This window comes from Pleurodeles waltl, chromosome 4_2 (assembly GCF_031143425.1).
Source record: "Pleurodeles waltl isolate 20211129_DDA chromosome 4_2, aPleWal1.hap1.20221129, whole genome shotgun sequence".
Lineage (NCBI taxonomy): Eukaryota > Metazoa > Chordata > Amphibia > Caudata > Salamandridae > Pleurodeles > Pleurodeles waltl.
In genome coordinates, this window is record NC_090443.1 from 477581083 (window position 1) to 477602533 (window position 21451).

General features: G+C 49.2%; 1 protein-coding gene across 2 annotated transcripts in view; it reads left to right on the forward strand.

Moving 5' to 3' along the window:
• TYK2 (tyrosine kinase 2) overlaps positions 1–21451 on the forward strand; it is a 579821-nt gene that overhangs the window by 212875 nt on the left and 345495 nt on the right. For both annotated transcript variants that reach the window (XM_069231824.1, XM_069231825.1), the window contains exon 2: positions 12083–12292. In XM_069231824.1, coding sequence (XP_069087925.1) covers positions 12109–12292 — 184 coding nt within the window. In that variant the 5' untranslated portion in view covers positions 12083–12108. The remainder of the gene's footprint in view (positions 1–12082; positions 12293–21451) is intronic.

Here is a 21451-nt window from a genome sequence, read left to right on the forward strand (position 1 = left end):
AGGGGAACCCTATATTCGTAATAACACATGTTAATATGTTTCTGGGTAATGTCACCGTTTAGTCCCAGTCTTGTATACCGATCGTAGTTCCCGTTCAGGAAGTGTCTTTGTCATCGTGTCACTTTCCATTATTTTATGTATAATAGTCCAGTATATGTCGGTATCTTTGTGTCTTTTTTCAAAGCAGTGTGCTGTTAGTTTTGCAGAGTGTCTCTAGCATCTAATATTACTGCGGTGTTCGCCAATTCTCATTTTTATTTTTCTCGAAGTCATCCTTATAGAACATAGTTTGCATGAGCATTCAATAGTGTATACATTCTTAGGATTACAATTCGTATGATTATGCTGTTCCCATGGTGTTGATAACCCCAAATTGTGTGGTCTGTTATCGGGCAAACAGAACATTGTCCACATGGGTAATGACCTTTAAACCCTAGCGAGGCCCCAAAGGGCAGTCTGACCAGTGAAAGATGTCTTTTTAGTTCTGGAATGAGCAAGGATGTCTCTGACACTTTTATTTCCTTTGAGAGAAAAACGTTGCTTTTCAAAGGTTAGCAGGTTACTGGTTAAAATATGACAGTGTATTAGAATGACCTTCTTTACTTGGTTAGAAACATTACTGTATGTGCTTACGCAGATGAGACCTTTCTTTTCTTCTCATTTGCTATCCAATAGTAAGGTTTCCTTGTCGTTATTCTGTGCACTTTTCTTTGCCTTCTCAATGCAATAGCGTGATGTTAAGTGCTGTATTAAAGAACCATTGACAGAGCCATTAGGTTTGGTTATTTTAGAGGTAAAACTGATATCTGATAGGGATTTCTAACTGCAGATTTCTTACCTTAGAATTCCGTGGCGTCCGCATCGAAGCTGGAATTTTTTCTGCTAAGCAGTACCCTGTGCGTGCCGTCGGGTGGTGTCGTTGGGATCCGCGTGCGTCATCCGACTCTACGTGGTCATCAGCGTGGTTTGTGACGTCACGGCCTCCTCTATAGGCACCACCCTGGGGTGTATGTCAGTTCTTTTCCTTCTGTGCCAGTTAAGCACAGATCCGGTGAGAGCTACCCTTTTTTCAACTGTTTTGTCGAAGATTTTTTTGATTGTCTGAGCGATGTCTTCAAGAAAGACGGGATTCAAACTGTGTGGTGCATGCCATCGCACCATGTCTGTTATAGATCCACACCAGGTGTGTGTCTGGTGCCTTGAAAAGGACCACGATTCGAAGTCTTGTTCCGACTGTCGGGCCATGGCTCCGAAGGCCTTGAGAGAGAGAGAGAGAGATAGAGAGATCTCAAGCTTCTAGCGGCCCGGCAGCAGTCTTCGGTTAGCGCGACTCCAAGGAGGTCGTGGTCCCGCTCTAGGAGGAGGTCGCGGTCCCGCTCTAGGAGGAGGTCGCGGCACCGCTCCAGGAGCCCCAAGTCATCTCCCTCGCATTCGAGGTCTTCGGGGCATTCAGGTAAGAGGCACAAGAAGTCCAAGCGGACTTCAACTTCGCCATGCCCGTCGGCCGACGAGGCGTCCAGGGAACATCTATGTTCCGAGCGTGGGTCTGCGGAGCCGTCGCCAGGGCCAACTCCACGTCTTCCCCCTTTTCCGGGGACCGGAGCGACCCCCGCTCAAATCAAAGAATTTTACGAGGGTATGCACCTTGTTTTTGAGAGGGCTGCACCCTCGGGTGGGGTCTTTGGGCCCTGCGGGGTAAGCAGGGGCCCCATCGGATTAGACATCAGCAGCTTCGCACTCAGTGCCGTTGCAGACCCCAGGCTCCGATAGTGGATCCGGACCGACGCCGGTATCTCACAGTCGACCTCCTCCGGCGCCGGGTCCGACGTCGATGCTCCAACCACCACCGGAACCCACTGGTGCTGGTAGCCCCATCCTCATTCCGGATGATCCAGAACGACGTCGTAGGATGCCGATTCAGACTTCGACAGCGCCAATTAGGCCCAGATCAGTGCCTGAGGCCTATTCACAACAGCCAGGCACAGGACAGGAGTGTGAGGAGTCTGAGGACCTTTTAGAATATGGATTGGAGCATGAACAGGACTGTTATTAGGATCTAGGGGAAGCCAGTGGACTGGATACTTCTCCAGATGCTGGCATGCTCTCTCCTCCCGCTGTGGCTACGGAGGAGGGTGCATCTTATGCCATGGTGGTGCGTAGGGCAGTTGAGGTCTTGGACTATGGTGCCAGTCAGGACTAATCTCCTGATGGAGGTGGTTCAGCCAGGGGTTGCTGTATCGGAGCCTATGTTACCCTTCATTGAAGCACGCACAGATGTCCTTCTGGGAACATGGTCCAAACCCAGCCCAGGGGCTCCTGTGAATAGGACAATCGGCTGCCGCCATAGATCTGCTCCAAACGACCCTAGTATCCTCATCCAACACCCCACCCCGGAGAGCTTGACAGTCCAAGCCTCCACCTCCTGTGGTACCTTCCCTTCCGCCCCTCCGGATAGGGAATCCAAGAGGCTGGGCCAACTTGAAAATAAGTTGTTTTCTTCCTCCAGCCTGGCATTGAGGTCAGTAAACATGTCTTGCCTATTGGGTCATTTTTCCCGTACTTTATGTGATATGTTGGCACAGATGCTACCCCAGGTCCTGGAGCGTGTAGGGGACGCTCTCACCCAGGCTGTCAAGGATGGGAGAGATGCAGCCAAGTTTACTATCAGGTGTGGCTTGGGCAAGACCGACTTGCTGGGCAGGGTGATTTCTTCGACAGTGGCCCTCCGTCGCCACGCCTGGCTACCTTCTACTGGCTTTTCAGGGGATGTCCAATCGAGTTTGATGGACATGCCTTTTGATGGCTCTTGCCTTTTTGGTGAGAAGGCAGACCCTGCGTTTGAGAGGTTAAAGGATTCTTGAGCTACAGGCAGATCCTTGGGCTTTTCAGCATCGGCTCATCAGCAGTCTGTCTTTCGTCCCTTTCAAGGCTTCAGAAGGGGTGCAGTACCACACCAGCCACAAGTTAGCCACTGTCCTCTGGCTTCACAGCATCCCGTGTGAGGATGAGGTCATGGTACCGTCAAACCCAGAGGGTCTGGCCATAGGTCGGCCACCAAACAGGTCAGCCACCACACAGCTCCGCTCTTCCGCAACGCCCAAGCCCTCCTAGTATGGTTCTGCAAGACCATGTCCGTCCAGTTGGAGGGAAGATTCAATTTCATATCCCTCACTGGCAGTCCATCACATCAGACAAATGGGTCTTGCAGATCATACAGAAGGGCGATTCCCTCCCCTTCCAGTCTTTCTCTCCCTCTATCCCTCCAGTACAAGAACGGCTGATGGGTGATCATTTGGTCTTGCTCTGTGAGGAAGTTATGGCTCTCTTGGCCAAGGAAGCCATAGAAAGGGTCCAGGTGTCAGTATGCAGTGGTTGTTATTCCTGCTACTTTCTGATTCCCAAAAAGAACAAGGGCCTTCGCCCTAGCCTGGATTTAAGGGAGGTCAATCTCTTCCTCAAAAAGGAGAAATTCAAGATGCTCACTCTTGCTCAGGTCTTGTCTGCCCTAGACCAAGGAGACAGGATGGTAGCGTTGGACTTGCAGGATGTGTATTTTCACATCCCCATCCTGCCCGCCCACAGGTGTTACTTGCGGTTCAAGGTGGGCCACGAGCACTTTCAGTTTACGGTGCTCCCTTTCGGTCTCACCAGTGCCCCTCGGGTGTTCACGAAAGTGATGGTGGTGGTGGTGGCAGCTCATCTGCGCAGGTTAGGGATTTCAGTCTTCCCCTACCTGGATGACTGGCAGTTTTAAGGCTCCAACGCCCCAGGCTTTTCTCACCCACCTCCAGATGACGGCATACCTCTTGCACTCGCTAGGGTTCACTATAAACATTAGAAAGTCACACCTGATTCCATCTCAGAAGCTCACTTCCATCGGAGCTGTTCTGGACACAGTGCAGTATCTGGCCTATCCTCCCGAGCAGTGAGTCCAGGATACTCAAGTTATAATACCGATACTGATTCTATCCTGGAATTTGGTGAGACAGACCCTGAGGCTGTTGGGACTCATGGCTTCCTGTATCCTATTAGTCAAGCATGCCAGATGGCATATGAGGGCTCTGCAGTGTGACCTGATGTTCCAATGGGCACAGCATCAAGGAAATATTACCAACATGGTTCACATCTCGGAGGGAACTGCAAAGGATCTGCAGTGGGGGTTAGTGAACTACGATTGGGTCAAAGGCAGACTCCTCTCCCTTCCCCAATCAGATTTTTACAGTAGTGACAGATGTGTCACTTCTGGGATGAGGCGGCCATCTGAGAGAGGTGGAGATCAGGGGCCTCTGGTCTCCGGCAGAATCTGGACTCCATATCAACTTGTTGGAGCTTCGGGCGATCCGGCTAGCACTGAGGGCATTTCTTTCTGTTGTGAAAGGGAAGGTAGTGCAGGTGTTCATGGACACTACCGCAACGTGGTACTGCAACAAACAGGGTAGTGTGGGCTTGTGGACCCTTTGTCAAGAGGCTCTACGTCTCTGGACATGGCTGGAACACCAGGGCATAACCCTGGTGGTTTAACACTTGGGAGGTTCTCTGAACGCCAGAGCGGACGAACTCAGCCGGCGATGCTTAGTGGATCACAAATGGTGTCTCCATTCGAAGGTGGCGCAAGGACTCTTTCAGCAGTGGGGAGAGGCTTGGTTAGATCTGTTTGCCTCCAAAGAGAACGTGTAATGTCAGCAGAACTGCGCGTTGGAGTTTCCATGGCTTCTGTTGCTAGGCTACGCTTTTTGTCACGAGTGGAGCTTAGGCCTTCCGTACGCCTTTCCGCCCATGCCACGTCTGCCCAGAGTACTCAAGAAAATCAAGAACGACTGGGCACAAGTAATCCTAGTGGCTCCGGATTGGGCAGGAAGAGTCTGCTATCCAGAGTTTCTCAAAATGAACATCAGTCCTCCAATCAGGTTGCCTCTTCGGGAGGATCTTCTGTTGCAGCAGCAGGGGAAGGTTCTCCACCTGAACCTGTCAACTCTGCGGCTTCATGCGTTGAGATTGAGCAATGTCAGTTGATGGATTATGACCTCCCTCCTGAAGTCTGTGATGTCATTCTGTCAGCCAGGCATCCCTCTACTAAGACGTTTTACGCGTGCTGTTGGAAACGTTTTGTATTATATTGTACTGAGTGGTCTAATGACCCTCTTTCTATTTCTCTTTCTAATATCCTTCTGTTTATTCTGTCACTCACCCAACAGGGCTCCTCCTTAGGGAGTCTTAAGGGCTATCTTTCAGCATTATTGGCTTTTCTTCGCTTGCCTGATCAACAGTCTTTGTTTAAGTCCCCTATTGTACAGAGATTCTTAAAAGGGCTTGTACATATGTTTCCACCTATGCCTTTTGTTATGCCCCAGGGGGACCCTTAATCTAGTGCTTACTTTTCTAATGTGTGCTCCTTTTGAGCCTTTACATAATTGTCCTCTATGGCTGCTCACTATCAAGACAGCCTTCTTAGTGGCGATCACATCTGCCAGGAGAGTGAGTTAGATGCAGGCTTTATCATCGAAACCTCCGTATCTCACAATATATCCTGATAAGGTAGCCCTCAGAACTCGTGCCTCTTTCCTCCCCCAAGGTGGTGACCCCTTTCCATCTGTGTCAAAATATCACCCTGCCCACATTCTTTGCTCCACAGCATCCCTCTAAAGAAGAGGAGCGTCTTCATCGTCTGGACCCAAAAAGAGCGTTATCGGTCTACCTTGACTGCACAAAAGAGTTCCGGGTGGACGACCAACTCTTTGTGGGGTACGTTGGTGCAAAGAAGGGGCGGGCAGTCCAGAAACAAACCATTTCGCGCTGGGTCGTTCTCTGCATTAAAATGTGCTATGCTTTGGCTAAGAAGCAGCCTCCTGAGGGCTTGAGAGCTCACTCTACCAGAGGGAAAGCTGCTACCGCGGCATTAGCTCGAGGCGTGCCGGTACTAAACATCTGCCAGGCGGCAACGTGGGCTTCCTTGCACACGTGTTTGCAAGACACTACTGCCTGGATTGCCAGGTTAGAAGAGAGGGGCATTTTGCTTGCTTGGTCCTGCAGGACTTCCTTGTGTGAAGTATATCTTCGCAACCAACCACCAGGAGTTATAGCTTGGGTATCTATTCTAAGGTAAGGAATCTGCTGCTAGAAGTCTCTATCAGATGAACAAGTTACTTACCTTCGGTAACAAATTATCTGGTAGAGCCTCTATCTAGCTGCAGATTCCTTACACCCAAACAGGCCACCCCGCTCTGTATATATACACTGTCTTTTTTTTTTTTCTTCAGATTTTTACCATTTCTCCAGGGCATTTCATTTTGCTCACACAATGAGAGAAAAAAGAATTGGTTCTTCCATGACTCTGCGCTTCTGGCATGGGAAGTTGTGGAAAAGAACTGACGTACGCGCACCAGGGTGGTGCCTATATAGGTGCCAGTGACGTCACAGATGACTCCAACTGCACCACGCGGGGGAGGGAGTTCCATGTTTTGGCGGCAAGGTGGGAGAAGGGTCTGCCACCAGATGTGGTACGGTGTATGCGGGGGACGGTTGCGAGGGCGAGGTTGGCGGAGCAGAGCTGGTGTGTTGGGATGTGGAAGTTGAGACGGTTGGTGAGGTAGGCCGGTCCGGCGTCGTGGAGAGCTTTGTGAGTGTGGATCAGGAGCTTGAAGATGATCCTTTTGTTGACGGGGAGCCAATGGAGGTCTCTGAGGTGGGCTGAGGTGTGTTTGTGGCGAGGGATGTTGAGGATGAGTCGCGCTGAGGCGTTCTTGATGCGCTGGAGTTTCTTCTGGAGCTTGACCGTTGTTCCCGCGTAGAGGGCGTTGCCGTAATCCAGTCTGCTGCTGACGAGGGCGTGGGTGACCGTTCTTCTGGTTTCCACGGGGATCCATCTGAAGGTCTTGCGGAGCATGCGAAGGGTGTTGAAGCATGAGGTTGAGATGGTGTTGACTTGCTGGGTCATAGAGAGCGACGAGTCCAGCAGGAAGCCGAGGTTGCCTGCGTGGGTGGTGGGCGTTGGAGCCAACCCCAGAGTGGCAGGCCACCAGGAGTCATCTCATGCTGATCTGTTGGGGCCGAAGATGAGCTCGGTCTTCTCTGAGTTCAGCTTGAGGCTGCTTTCTTTCATCCAGTTGCCGATCGCGTGAAGTCCGGTGTGGAGGTTGTTCTTAGCGGTTGCGGGGTCCTTCGTGAGAGAGAGGATGAGCTGAGTGTTGTCTGTGTAGGAGACGATGTAGAGGCCGTGGGATCGGACGATGTTGGCGAGTGGAGCCATGTAGACATTAAAGAGGGTGGGGCTGAGTGAGGATACCTGGGGGACTCCGCAAATGGTCTTGGTGGCTTTAGACTGGAACGGGGGGAGGCGGACTTGTTGGGTTCTTCCAGAGAGGAAGGAAGTTAGCCAGTCCAGGGCTCTGTGGCGAATTCTGGCGTCGGAGAGGCGTGTGCGAAGGGTGTGGTGACAGACGGTGTCGAAGGCTGCGGAAAGGTCAAGGAGGATGAGGGCAACGGTTTCATCTTTGTTGAGCCTGCTCCTGATGTTGTCGGTGCAGGCGATAAGGGCGGTCTCGGTGCTATGGTTCTTGCGGAATCCGGACTGGGACACGTTGAGTAGGCTGTTGTCCTCCAAGTAGTGGGATAGTTAGTTGTTGACTATCTTCTCGACTATGGCGATTCTTCCGCCTGGTTTGTTGGTACGGTCTCTTCGGGTGATCTTGTAGCCCTCAGGGATGGCTATGGCTATGGCGATGTCTGGCTCTGATGAGGGGTTCATCCAGGTTTCGGTGAGGAAGGCGATGTCTGCGGAGGTTGATGTGAGCAGGTCCCAGAGTTTGATGGCGTGCTTGTGGACGGAGTGGGTGTTGAGGAGGATGCAGCTGAGGTGGTTGAGGTGGGTGGCGTTGTTGTGGTGCTTGGTGGATTGAGCGCAGGTGAAGTGGCATGTGCGGCAGGAAAAAGGTCTTCCACTCCCAGAAGAGTTTCTGACCACATGGGGTGAGAGTCTTTGTGCTCTCTGTGATCAGAAACAAAGCCTGCACTGGGTGGAGGTACTTCACACACACCCTGCAGGAACTGTAACACCTGGTGGTGAGCCTCAAAGGCTCAGGCCTCGTGTTACAGGGCCTCAGGGCACTCCACTCCAGCTAGTGGGGTTGCCCACCCCTGGACAAAGCTCCATTTTTGGTGGCAAGTCCAGTAGGAACATTAGGGAAAACCAGGAGGAGTGACCACCCCTAAGGTGTCCAGAGCTAAGGTGACCCCTGCCTGCAAAATCCTCCATCTTAGTGTGGAGGGCAAGGGCCGATAGGGTTAGGTCTCTGTTCCCCTCCCCAACGGGAGTGGACAGAGGAAAGGTTTAGCCACCCTCAGAGACAGTAGCCATTGTCTGCTGCTCTTTGACCCCTGTAACACCCTAAATCCAGGATTTAAGGGTTCCCCTGTAACTAGCTCGCCAGATTCTTGGCGACCTCACAGGAAGAAAGAAGGAGGACTGTTAAGCTGAACCCCACCAGAGAAGACTGAAGATGCAAACTGACTTGGCCCCAGCCCTACCGGCCTGCCTCCAGCTTCTAAAGCCCTGCTAAAAAAAGGCAACGCATCCTCCAGGACCAGCGACCTCTTAAAAAGCTTCCAGAGGACTGCTTGCATCACAGAGGACCAAGACTTCCCGTGTACAGCGGCCCCATCCAAGAAACTCCATCCAAGGACTACAGAACCGTCCCGGATCTACGAGTCCTGTCCACTCTGCATCCTACGCCCACAGCCCGTGTCCAGGTGGCCCAACCAACTAGAGCTGCTCCACAGGTGAGCATGTGCCCACCCTGGATTGACTCCTCCTGTCCAACACGACGATGCCTGCAGCCTGAATCTGGAGGACCCCCCCTGACCACGACAGATCCGAATGAAGATTCCTGGTGGCAAAAGGTACCCCTGCACTTGCAGCCCCCTGCCTTAGCGAATTAAACCTTCGGTGCAGCAACATCCAGCAGGCGGCCCTCCTTGTCCAGCCTTTGGTTTCCCGGAACCTCCTCCCACCCCCGAAAGACTTCAGCTGCAGCATCTTTGTGACCCTCAGTTTCCTCCAATAGGAAAGCAATGGGAGCCCGATGCTGTCTTTGCACCCTGCGCCGCTCAGTGTGTGTTTAGTGCAGACCAGTCCCACCATCCCCCCCAGTGGTGCTCCTCTAAACCCACAGGTCTGCCCTCTGGAGGCACGGGTACTGCAAGCAGGCCTGACTCTTGAGTGCCCCCAGTCTCCATAGGAGCCCATGTTAAATCGACCTCAAGCTTGACCGCTGTACCGGCCGTCCCGTGTTGCTGGTGGTAAGCCTATGGGAAGCCGCTGGACCCTGTGCACACTATTTTTCATTTTGATATAGTATATAAAGAGCCCGCTTCCTACAAACCTACATTAAAACTTTACAAGCGATCAAAAGATGGTGACACCAAAATACTCCTATTGGGGATCAAACACACAAATAAACAGGAAAACATCCAAATCCATAGCGGGGGCAAGAAAGCCAGCAAATCACGAACAGGGCTTTGACTCAGAGCCCACCCTATTATTTAAATTATTGGTGGCAGTAGGTCTCGCAGATAGCGAAGCTGTCTGAAGCTGAGACATAAAATGGAGATGTACATTTTGAGTTGTTCAAAGAGGTTCTTCTTGCTGTTTATAGGGTGAAATTGAGAATTTCGCACATGTTCAACGGATGCTACAGGAGAGACCCAACTGCAAATACACTGCGTGTCTTCAGTGTGCTCGCTGTTACGTGCACAACAAGAGAATATTGCATTCTGCTTTCCTAGTGGTTTCAGATTTGCCTAATCCATATACACATGTACAGTGCGCATGCACTCTATATATGTGACCTGCAGCTTACTCAGAGCCCCTTTCTGTAGCTGTCCACCGGAAGGAAGCTGGCCTTACATTAAAAGGTAGGAACTATGTGTTGTAGCTTGTAATCCAATTTTACAGGCAGAAAGAAGTAGGCGAGGTTCAGAGAGGCTCTTGTCACAGCAGGGATCCAAAGATCATACACCATGAAAGCGAAAAATTGGGACTTTCCATTGGTTAGAGCTCCTTTTTTCATCCCTTGTGAGGCACATTGATGAACTCTTTTTATTTTATTTTTTTCCCCTAATAAGACACATTGAGGAATGGAGCGCATCACGGGCACTTCTGTTCAACCAGAGACAATTTTCACATAAAAGGGTGCAATTGTTCCTACTCTTTTATTTTAGTAGTTCATAGCTGTGTGTTCAGTTTACTCTGAAAGGCATTGATTAGAGGAGGGAGGGGGCCTGCACCAGGGGCACCGGCTGTTTCTAATGCTCCGAAATTAAGAAGATAAGAGCGAAATTTGAGAATAGTGGTTGAGTGTAGCCTGTCTTCAAGAGGGCATATCTGAAAGCTCCAACTGTCAAGTGCAGGGAAGGTTTCCCCTTGAGTACGGTGTCTCCTGCCAAAGTCACTTTTTCTTAAATTGGTCATCGAAATGGTACCTAAATTACTTTCAGATGGGATGATGTTTGAAGAGAGCACAAACACGAATACGGATTTCAGAGCTAACCTGTCCATAGCCTCCACCATTTTGTTCGGCATTGGTATAGCTACCATACTTATAGTCTGCTAGTCAGTCTCAGCTCACGGGAGGGAAAAGGGGCGGGGTGGCTGGGTGCATGGCAGGGGAGGAGGGAAGTGACAAAAATTAATAATAAAACTCATCTTTTTTGACACGCCACCACCCCGCCGCTCCTCTGCTGCAGGCACAGGCTCCCAGCCATCCCTCCGTCCAATCCTAACGCTGCTTTCATGCTGCCAACAGCATGAAAGCATTGTTAGGATTGTATGGGGTGCCCAGCCAGGGAATGGGAGCCTCTGCCTGCTCTCTCCAACAACGCACTGCGTTGCTGGGTTGGAGAGAGCCTAGTGCAAATGTATGTTTGTCCGGCCCGAGGCGGCTGGCCAAACAATGATGTTCAGCCCTGTCACGCCCATGGCCCCGCCCCTTTTACAGTAAAAAACATAATGGGCATATTATGTTTTTGCTGTAAAAGTTTTGCTGCTGCTGGCGGAGGGTGGTGGAAGGGTGGGTGATGCTCCTCCGCCATAGCGGAGAAGCCGCTTCTGTCCTTTAGGATTTGTAAGTTGGTGCTCGTGTGAGCAGAAGAGACAGATGTTTTAAGTTTGTGCTATATTGAAAGTATTTTTTTCGTTATGCAAAAGCCAGATATGTGCTTCGATCATGCAACAATGAACTTGCTGCTGCACCCTAGGCCTGATGGGTTCGGAAGGTGATCTTCAATTTGGTAAAGGTTTCAGCTTGCTGTGTGGATGGAGCTGTGCATATTTACAGCTGCACCTACATATGGGAAGATTTGGGTCCTATGCACAAGCGCTAGCAAGGTGCTTTACTCATATTGCTTCTAAACATATTAGTGCCTCGGAGTTGTGAGAAGAAAAGTGCATTGGGAATCAGTCTGGATTAAACAATAGACTGGAAAGCAGCCAGAATCCTCTTTAAGGAATTGTCTTGTAATAGTGAAGTTTTAATCACCCTCAGGATGATGCTGTGCTCATCATATTTTTGAATATGTGCTGAAGGGGAGTTCCACAATTTGGTTGACTGACGTGAGAAAGAACTGTTTGGGGTCTGCTTTCCGGCCCTTTTACAGTACTTAACATTGGTGAAGACACACCGCATCGACGACTGCTTGCACAGAAGAGCATAGTGATAAATGTGACACTAAGGCGCTAGTATTGTGGCCCATTCAAAGTGTAGATTGTGTTGGACTGACAAATAGGTGTTGACTCCATATTAGTGCACGCGTGTGTAAGCAACAGTATCCCAGTTGCACAACACGTCTCCTCCCTCCTCTAACTCTTCCTTTTTTGACAATACAAATACTAGCTGGATGTGATCCAATCTATCACCTTACCACGGACAGCGAACTGATATGTGGGCGTGTTTTCATTTACTCACAGCTTGAGCTTAGTCTTCATCTTACATTTTTTTATTCATTTTGCCTTTTTAGACTTATGCTTGTTAACTTCTAGTAAAAATCACCAGATATCTAATATTCCTGCTGTAATTCTTCTATCTTGCAGCAGAGCAAATTGAAAACGTCTAGAACATGCCACTGTGCCATTCTGCGGTGAAGCACAGCGACTCGGATATGGAGGGCTGTCAGTTCATTGCAGGCAGTGGAGGGCTGAATGTAAGGTTCTACTCGAGTAGTGATGAAGACCAGTATCTCCGGTACACACAAGGGTTGAAGACCGCTGAGGATCTCTGCATTGAAGTCTCGCAGAAAATAGGTAAGCGAGTAGGGGTAATCTGAATATCTTGAATCTGTTACACTTTATAGTCCGGATCTTAATGGACTGATAATTTCTTAAACATTGATACTATGCACAGTGCTGTTCTGGCACTCTGATCCTAGTGCCGACTGGAGAAAGCCTTTTCTCTCCTCTCTTTACTTGGATAAATCTGATGTTGGACTTATATATGGCAGCGTATTCTATGTTTAAACTACATATTGTTGCTATCCTGGGTACTTGGTTGATGAAGTGATTATCTTGGGGGCAGAGGATGGGGTTTTCAGCTCAGTGTTTATCAACCAACTGGAAACATACTCAAATCGTCCTTTTTTGTATTTTGGGAAAATTGCAGGCAGCAGTTTTTTTAGTATCCTTTTTTTCAAATACTTGTGATCCTTCCATTGCCATGAACCCTAGCGGAGTGGCTGTTTTTAGGTCGAGCCTGTCTGACTGCACAAGCCCTCTGGTTGCAACAAATCTCTTGTGGGTTTACCAAGTACTTAAAGGGACGTACAGTCTGCCCATTGCTTCCCCATTGGTTAGCTTTATTGTTGCTCTCACTTGCTATATTCTTATTTAATGGCTTATTTTTCTCAGCTTTTCCTTCTTGTGTTTGTCTCTCCTCTGGAGCATAGCCTCTTTACCATCTCTCTGGCTGGCTGGTTTCTATCTTTCTTCTACTCACATTTAGGGAGCTATTTTTCAGTTTGCTTAACACTCCATGAGAGTGCATCGTTTTTCCATTTTTTTTTCCCCATATGTACTTCTCCCCACCCCTTACCAAATATCCACCCCACACTCCGCAATGCTGTCTTTCGTGTTGCAATCTAATCCACCCCACTCCACACTGTCTACCCTAGTCCACTCCACTCTAACCTGCTCCTAGCTACCCCACTCTAGTCTACCCTAATCTACCCTACTGCACTCTACCACAGTCTACCCCTCTCAACTCTACCCCAGTCCACCCCATCTACCCTACTCCAGTCTACCCCACTCCACTCAAGCGTACCCCTTTGCACTCCATTCTCAACTAATCCACTCCAGTCTACCCCACTCAGCTCAGTCTAACTACTCTCCCTGCTCCACTACAGTCTACCCCACTTTACGGTAGTCTAGCCCTCTCCACTCTCCCCACCAATCAACCCCACTCCACTTTAACCCAATCTACCCCACCTCACCCCAGTCTACCCCACTCCACCCCAATCTACCTCACTTCACTCTACCACAAACTACCCCACCTCACCCCACTCCAGTCTACCCCACTCGACTCCAGTCTGCACTCTATCCCACTCCACCCCAATCTACTCCACTCCAACATACCCTACTCCGATCTATCACAATCTACCCCCACTCCAGTCTTCTCCACCAGTCTTCCAGTCTAATCCACCACAGTCTACTCCACTCCACCTCACCCCACTTTACCAAGTCTACCCCACACCCTTCCACTCCATCCACCCAAATCTACCCCACCCCAATCTATTCCCCTCCACCCCAATCCATTCCAATCCATCTCAGTCCACCCCACTCCTGTCTACCCCAAACCACTGCTGGAATCTACCACATTCCAATGTACCGCACTGCGATCTGCCCCACTCCACTCCTATCCATTCCACTCCGATATACTCCAGTCTACCCAACTCCACTGACATCAATCCCACTTGAAACTACTCCACCCCAATCTACCCCAGTCTGCCCCACTCCAATGTACCGCACTGCAATCTACCCTAATCCACTCCAATCTATTCCTTTCCAACATACGCCAGTCAACCCTCACTCCAAGGTATCCCACGTCAATGTAACCCAATGTATCCCTTTCTACTCAAATCTACCCCAATCCATTCCTGTCTACCACACTCCAATCCACCCCAACCTAATCTACCTGACTCCACTCCACCCAACCCACGCCTGTCCAGTCTACCCCACTCCAATCTCACCCACGCCTCTCCAATCTACCCCACTCCAGTCTCACCCACTCCAATTTACGCCAGTCTTCCCCACCCCACTTCTCTCTATCTCAGTCTTCCCCACACTACCAAAAGCTATCAACTCAAATCTATCCCACTTCAAAGTACCCCAGCCTACTCTACGCAGCTTCACTCCCAGCTACCCCACTTCACTCTACTCCAGTGTACTCCACTCCACTCTACCTCGGTCTACCCCACCCCAATCCACCCCACTCTAACCTACCCAACTCTAACCTACCCCACTTCAGTCTACCCCACGCCAATCAATCCCACTCCACTCAACCCTTTGCAACTCCAGTCTGCCCCACTCTACTCCCCCCCACTCCAATCTGCCACTCCTAACTCCAGTCAACCCCACTGTAATCTAGTCTACACCACTTAACTCCACTACAATCTACCCCACTCCACTGCATCCCAATCTTCCCGCTTTAATTTACTGTACTCTTCCCCGCTTAGCGGTACCCAACTCCACTCCACCCCATCTCTCGAACTTGTAACCATGCAAACAGCAACCACACTGGTATACAGCATAGTTAAAACAGATTGCTAAAGCCAATAGCTCACTTAGAAGTGAGACCTATTGACTTTGCCAGTACTTGTTTCCTTTTAATTGCCAATCCAACTACATTTGGCCTATTTAAAAAAGTGAGTAGAGGAAAGCAACTTTTGAAGAGGGTGGGGCAGAAGCAAACACTGTGAGCAAGGGGAATGACGTTTGAAGCAACACCGGTGCTCCAGAAGCAATACTGAGGTTACGGGTGGGGGGAAGCAACATGAAGGGCGCAAACAGAGAGGGAAAGCAACCTTGAGGATGGAGAGCGGGGCGAAAAGCCAATGGGCAAGTTGGAGCATTTGGAGGTCGGAAGGGTAGAATCACACAGGCAAGAAAGCAACACAGGTGGTGGAAAAACATGAGGGTAAACGTATCAAAGGCAAGCAGGAATGAAGCACACTGGTGAGAGAGTGCAGCACACAAAAGGAAAGAGATGCACACTACCGAGACAACTGGAAAGCACCTGTACCTGTAAAATGCCTGCAGAATGCTTAAACGGGAAAGAAATAGCATCTGAGAAGCAGGCAGTTCAAGGACACAGTAATGCAGACATTCTAGGGGAGGGACAAAGACGAAGAGGAAAAAAGCCCACACGCTAGCAAATAAGGAGCAAGCAAATGAGTGACAATGAAGGGCGCTAGTGGTAAGCAATGGAAGGGTCCTAAGTGCACTCTTAGCTAAAGATGTCTCACAATTGTGCTGCATCATTTTGTAGGTGAACATACGCAATGATGCATGCACACGCACATGGCATCATGAATGCTTCCACACATAAAATGACATGGCCACCTCATCATGCGTCTTTTCCTCTTTCTTTTTTGGCCGTGCTGTGTAGCATCTTGCCGATGGTGTACGATTTTGCCAAAAGTTATTTGCAAGTGCAATAGGTTCTAAAGGCAAGACCTGTTGGCTTTGCTAATGCTTTTTTAGGTTTGGCTTGACAGCGCAAACGAGTGCAGGCTCACTTTTATTAGTTCTTTAAAATACACAGAAAGCAGGCTTTGGCTTCGCCTAGAGGATTGTTAGTCTCTCATCTCATGTTAAGGGCTTTGTGGTGTGTTATACCTCCTCTTCTGAAGTGCTTGAATAGCAAAGCATGAAACGCTGTTTTTTCATCTTACAAATATTCCCATTGAGTTTGTATCCCGTGCATGCATTGTATTCAGAAAGCTATCCTTTTTGTATTTTTAAGTCTCGTCTAGACAGTTGAGGGCTCTGTGGTCAACCGTTCCTTGACTTTGGTTGGGTTCATGGTCATTATCATAGTTTGTTTCTCTCCTGAAGCATGGATGCTTTACTAGTGTCCTCCCACTGCTCATTTTTTTAGACACTACTTTTTTTCTTTGTCTTTAAGCACTCTTGGAGAGTGCGTCATTCTGAGATGTTTCCCTTGAGTACTAACCACTGCTCTATGTTCCTCTCACCCTCAGACCGTCCTTGTCCTGCTTGCCCCATCCTCGCTTCGGCTCTCCATTGTCATCCTCTTGTCCCCTTCCACCCACTTCTGTCAGCTTGCCCCCAGCCCCTCTCAACCTCTGTTTCTCTTGTGCTTGCTCCCAGCCCCAACCTGCCACCCTCTGTTGTCAGTCGCCCCTTACTCACCCACCCACCCTTAGTCGCCCCCTGCCCTTCTCCCTCCATCCGTGTCACTTCCAGCCCCCTCTCTCGGTACTGCGCCCTGTTCCTTCACCATGTGTTGTCTGTCAAATCGCTATTTTTCCACACCCTGCCTTGTTTACACCTTGTTCGTGTCTGTCCCCCCCACCCGCACCCTTCTTTTCCATGTAGCCGCCCTCCCCACAAGCAATTTTGAAAAAAGGCACTATGTCACGGTGTTAGCACTTTTTAAAACTTTCTGCTTTGGCTCATAGCAGATGTGTTACTGTGCAATATGTGAAAAAAAAATGACAAAGACAATCCCTTTCTCGTAGCAAGACCATTGATTTTCCCATGCTTGTTTTTTAATTGCAGTAGCTCTTTAAAAAAAATGTTTTATCAGGACTCCAGTACAAGCCTTTGACTACATCTTTACTACAACCACCTTAGCATGTGTGCAGGAGTGGTTGTATTCTTTTCCACATAATAGTCAGACCTACTGGCTTAAACAGGGCTTGTTTCTTTTTCCACTTCTTTCCTTTAGTTTCCTCCATACATCCTTGCTTACATCAAACAAAAGCCACCATTAATACAGAGCTTTAACCATAAGTATTTTTATTTCTGGGTGAGTGTTTACTTTAGGGACATATACTCCATACATACGGGTGACCTCTATCGTTCATCATCTCAACATGTACTTTATGGTGACACTTTCACTTCTAAAATATAATCTACTCCAGACAATTGATAACCTCATTTCCTGAGAAATTCTTCAGGGTGTAAATGACAACTTTTGGAGAATTCTAACCATTCAAGATGGCCTGCTCATGCGTCTTCACGAATGCATATGCAGTCACTGCCAGCTTGTAATGCTTTTTGCAATAACGATTTACAAAAAACATGAAAAGATGGCCAACCACGTACCTGCACACATGCCATCACGGACGGCACCTCGTCTGATCTGTCAGGAGGGGATGTGATGGGCAAATGTCTCCTCGTCACAGGTGAAGGAGAGAGGACGTCTCTTTGTCTAAGGTAGGTTGGCAATTTCTCCCAAATGTCTTTCGGGCGGGATCTCCTTGGCATCAGGTCCCAGTATGTAGATAGTTGTTCTTGACAAAAGACCACGTCTTTCAGTCAGGCACCGGCTTTAGGTGCAGGATGCCTGCCCCAGTGTATAGCAACTCGTCCTTTGTCTAGTAGCAGGAGCATAACTGTAGGGCGTTGGAGTCCAGAGGGGACAACTTTGACCTAGCCCTGGAGTCCAACTAGCAGAGTCTGTGGGAACGGATGGCTCAAAATCTTATACAGTATGGAATACCCCTCAGAACAATATCCCGCCACTAGTGGACACTTCCAAGCGAGATGGAGGAAGGAGGCTTGCGGCTCTGAGCAGTGCAGACAGCGAGCCTCGTCCTTCAACCCCATGGGCAATAATTGAGGTAGGGTTCAGTATAGCTTATTTAGAAATTAGAAATAAATGAGACTCCACCTGTAGTTAGTTTACGGGATGAGGCAGTTGTTAGCAGATGTTGAAGTGCGTAAAGCGTGGGCTGTGCCACAGGGAACATGGGGTGCAGAGCACAGCAGGTAGGACCCAACTGGTGATATAGCAAGATGTCTAGGACGGTGGTATTGGGGGTGGCAAGTATTGTCCGTCTTGATAGATGTCAGTAAATGTGACATAGATGTCTGTGTGCTCACTTTAGCGCCATCTCCTTGGAGCGTTTGTATCTGAGGGGTGTGAGGACGGCAGAGGGGGTGTAGAGGCAGGGCAATTGTGCATGGCACCGCATACCGTTCCAAGCCCACCGCACACACTCCACTGTGTTTATTCCAGTCCACGTGGGCCTTTAGGGCTGATAAACCACAGCAGACAGTGGGCATGGACCTGCTAAGGCTGCCTCCACTGCCATGTGGGTTTGAAAACAAGTAGGTCAACAAATGTCAAGGCACTCGTGAATTAAAAAGAAGTCAAAAGTCAATGTTCATATACAGTAAAGTTCTCTTCCAAGCAATCCGGTACAATGCAGGCCGAGAAAAGTTAGCATGAATCCAATTTATTCTTGAGGTGTGATATTCATATACTGGTAAAACAGACAACAGCCAACACTTGTTTCGTCTTAAGAGAAAATAATCTCAATTACTTCCTCAGGGCTCAACAGAGTGTTTGGGCAGAGTTAATGACGATTTGAAAAGAGCTTTAATTACTCTCCTAGTAGTCGCAAAAGCTACAAATCAAGTAATAAACACTGTAGTATTGAATCAGCATATGTATGTACGGGGTGTGTGTAAATACAACTCCTTATCTCTAGGGTAACTGGAGGACACAAAATATCGTGTCCAGAGAGCTAAATCCCACTCCCTGGTCGGCGTGTCAACGTCTGTCATGCTAACTTTTCTTGGTCTGCATTGTAACTGATTGCTTGGAAGAGAACTTTACTGTATACGAACATGGACTTTTGACTTCTTTTTAATTAACGGGTGCCTTGACATTTGTTGATTATGTTGTGTTTTTCGTTGAGAAACATTGGAGGAGTGGGGAGGGTCCTTCTGCCTGGAGCACCGTGCTTACAATTGATTGACTCATAAAATAACTTGGTGATTAACTGTGAGCACCCAGTCCTATAAACCTTCTTCCCTTTGCCGCTTTTTCCTTTGTTTGAAAACAAATAGGGAAGGGCCAGAAGTGAAGAGCGCATAGGGCATAGCCTGTCATGTCTGGTGCATGGAGGCCTCCCCGCTAGAATTTTAGTCAGAGCGTCTCCCTTGTGATTCTCGGTTGTTTTACAGCCCAGACCAGGGACACCAGATTGGAGGTGAGTAGGAGCGGGATATTGAGGAATAGGTGTAGAAACTTAGGCAGCCCAACCACTTTTGGAATCACGATCTGATCCGTGAGGGACAACTGCAGCCTACCCCAAGCTGAATTTGCTTCCGCAACCACATCATGACATTAACATATTTATCTTGCCAAATCTTTCCAAGGTCTTGACTGAGCCAAATCCCTAAGTAGCACACCGGCTCCAAGGCCCACTGCAATGGGTATTCTGATTTGAGCGGCTGCGTACCCTCAGTGAGAGGGAAGAAGATGGATTTGGCCCAGTTTACTCTAGAATCCATATAGCCACTAAAGCAGAGGACTTCGCAAATGACCGGTTCTAGATTGGTTTGGGGGTTCTCGGATATACAGCGTGATGTCATCTGCATACATGGATACCAATATTGTGCATGTAAAGTGGAGCCCCCAGTGAACATGGGGTTGCCGTAGTTGGGCAGCCAGTGGCTCCATCCCAACTGTGAAAAGTATTGGGAATAACAAACACCCCTGCTTGTGCCGTACGCAACTGAGATGGGTATGCGATCACACCATTTAATCATAGTCTAGCCATTAGGGAGGTGTATAAAAGCCGAATCAAGCTCAGAAATTGTGGGCCAAGTCCAGGGCGTGCGAGAAGGGGAAATAGAAAGGGCCACTGTAGCGAGTCAAATGCCTTTGTGGCGTCCAGTAAAGCAGCCACTGCTGAAAGCTGGTGGTTCACGGAGTTCATAAGGGCAAACATCGTGCGCAGGCTGTGTGCAGTGGATCGTCTTGGCACAAACAGACTGGTCAAGGTGAACCATATTCTGCAGCACAAGGAGCAGGCGGTTTGCCAGTAATTTGGCAAAAATGTTATTATCCACATTGATAATGGAGAGTGGCTGGTACGAGTATGATTTGTTCGCCGGCTTTTCTGGTTTAAGATTACCACCTCCAGGAGTGACAGTGACCTCTCCCTTGACTTCAGGGCATTATGATACATCTCTAGGAGGTGCAGGGTCAAGAAGCCTGCGTACTCCTTATAGAAGTAAGTGGTGAGACCATCAAGTTCAGGCACTTTGTCGCTAGGGGAGGCTCTGTATGACCTGGAGCACTTCCTCCTCTGTAAAGGGGCAATCTAGGTAGAGGCAATGCACCTGGCCAAGCCAGAGCAACTGGATGGTGTCAAAGTAAGTTGTCAAGTCCTCTGAGTTTGGCATCGGGGTAGCACTATTGAGTCAGATGCAGAAAGAGGTCATTGCATGGAGCAGGCCGGCAGGGCAGCATTGCCGGTCCTGATGCTAGACTAGTAGTTCAGTTTTGTAGACCGCGGCCTTTGGAACAGGATAGTCAGTGTCATACCAGGGCAGTTGCACTAACCATAGCGACGCACAGTCACTTCAAAGTGCAAATGTTTAGTTTCCCGCAGGGTCGCTTTATCGTAATCCAATAGTTTTTTGCAAATATTCGCCATAGCAGAAGGTTCTTGGTGGCGAAGTATTCTGATTCGAGAGACCTAAATTCGTCCTAGAGTCTAGCCCGTTGTGCCCGGATCGCTTTGAGTATGCCCGCCTGTTTTGCGATGCATGCACCCCAGACAGCCACTTTGAAACCCTCCCATAGCGTTGACTGGGAGGAGACAGACCCAACATTGATAGCAAAATAGTTTGAGATGGCCGTGCGTAGCTCGTCTATGAAAACACCATTGTGCAGTGCCCCTGTAGCTAGGCGCCAGGTAAAGGCCCAGGAGCAGGGAAGTTCCAGCAGCACTGGTGCGTGATCGAAGAGTGTAAGTTTGTCACCAAGATGGTCCAGGTAAGAGCATCTCTGGTAAGTAGCCAGTAGTCGATTTGCGACCATGTGTCTTGCGCAGTTGAGATACAGGTGCCCTCCTTGTTGCTATCATGCTGTAGCTGCCAAACGTCAGTCAAGCAGTTTTCTCATCAAGGTATGGAACTGTGCAGCCGCATTAGGGTTGGGTCGTCGGAGGGCCCCTGAGCAGTCCACGTTGGGGTCAAGCACTACATTGGAGTTGCCGCCCATATCACTGAACCTCGACTCAAGCCCGCTATCAGCCGCCACACATGTGCGAAAACTGTTTGGGCCTTTGACATTTGGGCCGTAGATAGAGGCATGAATGACTGGAAATCTGTTGAGCGTGCGAGCGATGAGGACTGAATGCCCAGCGGTGACGCAAATAGACTGTGTTAAGTGCCGGGGGAGGCCTTTGTGCAGGAGTATGG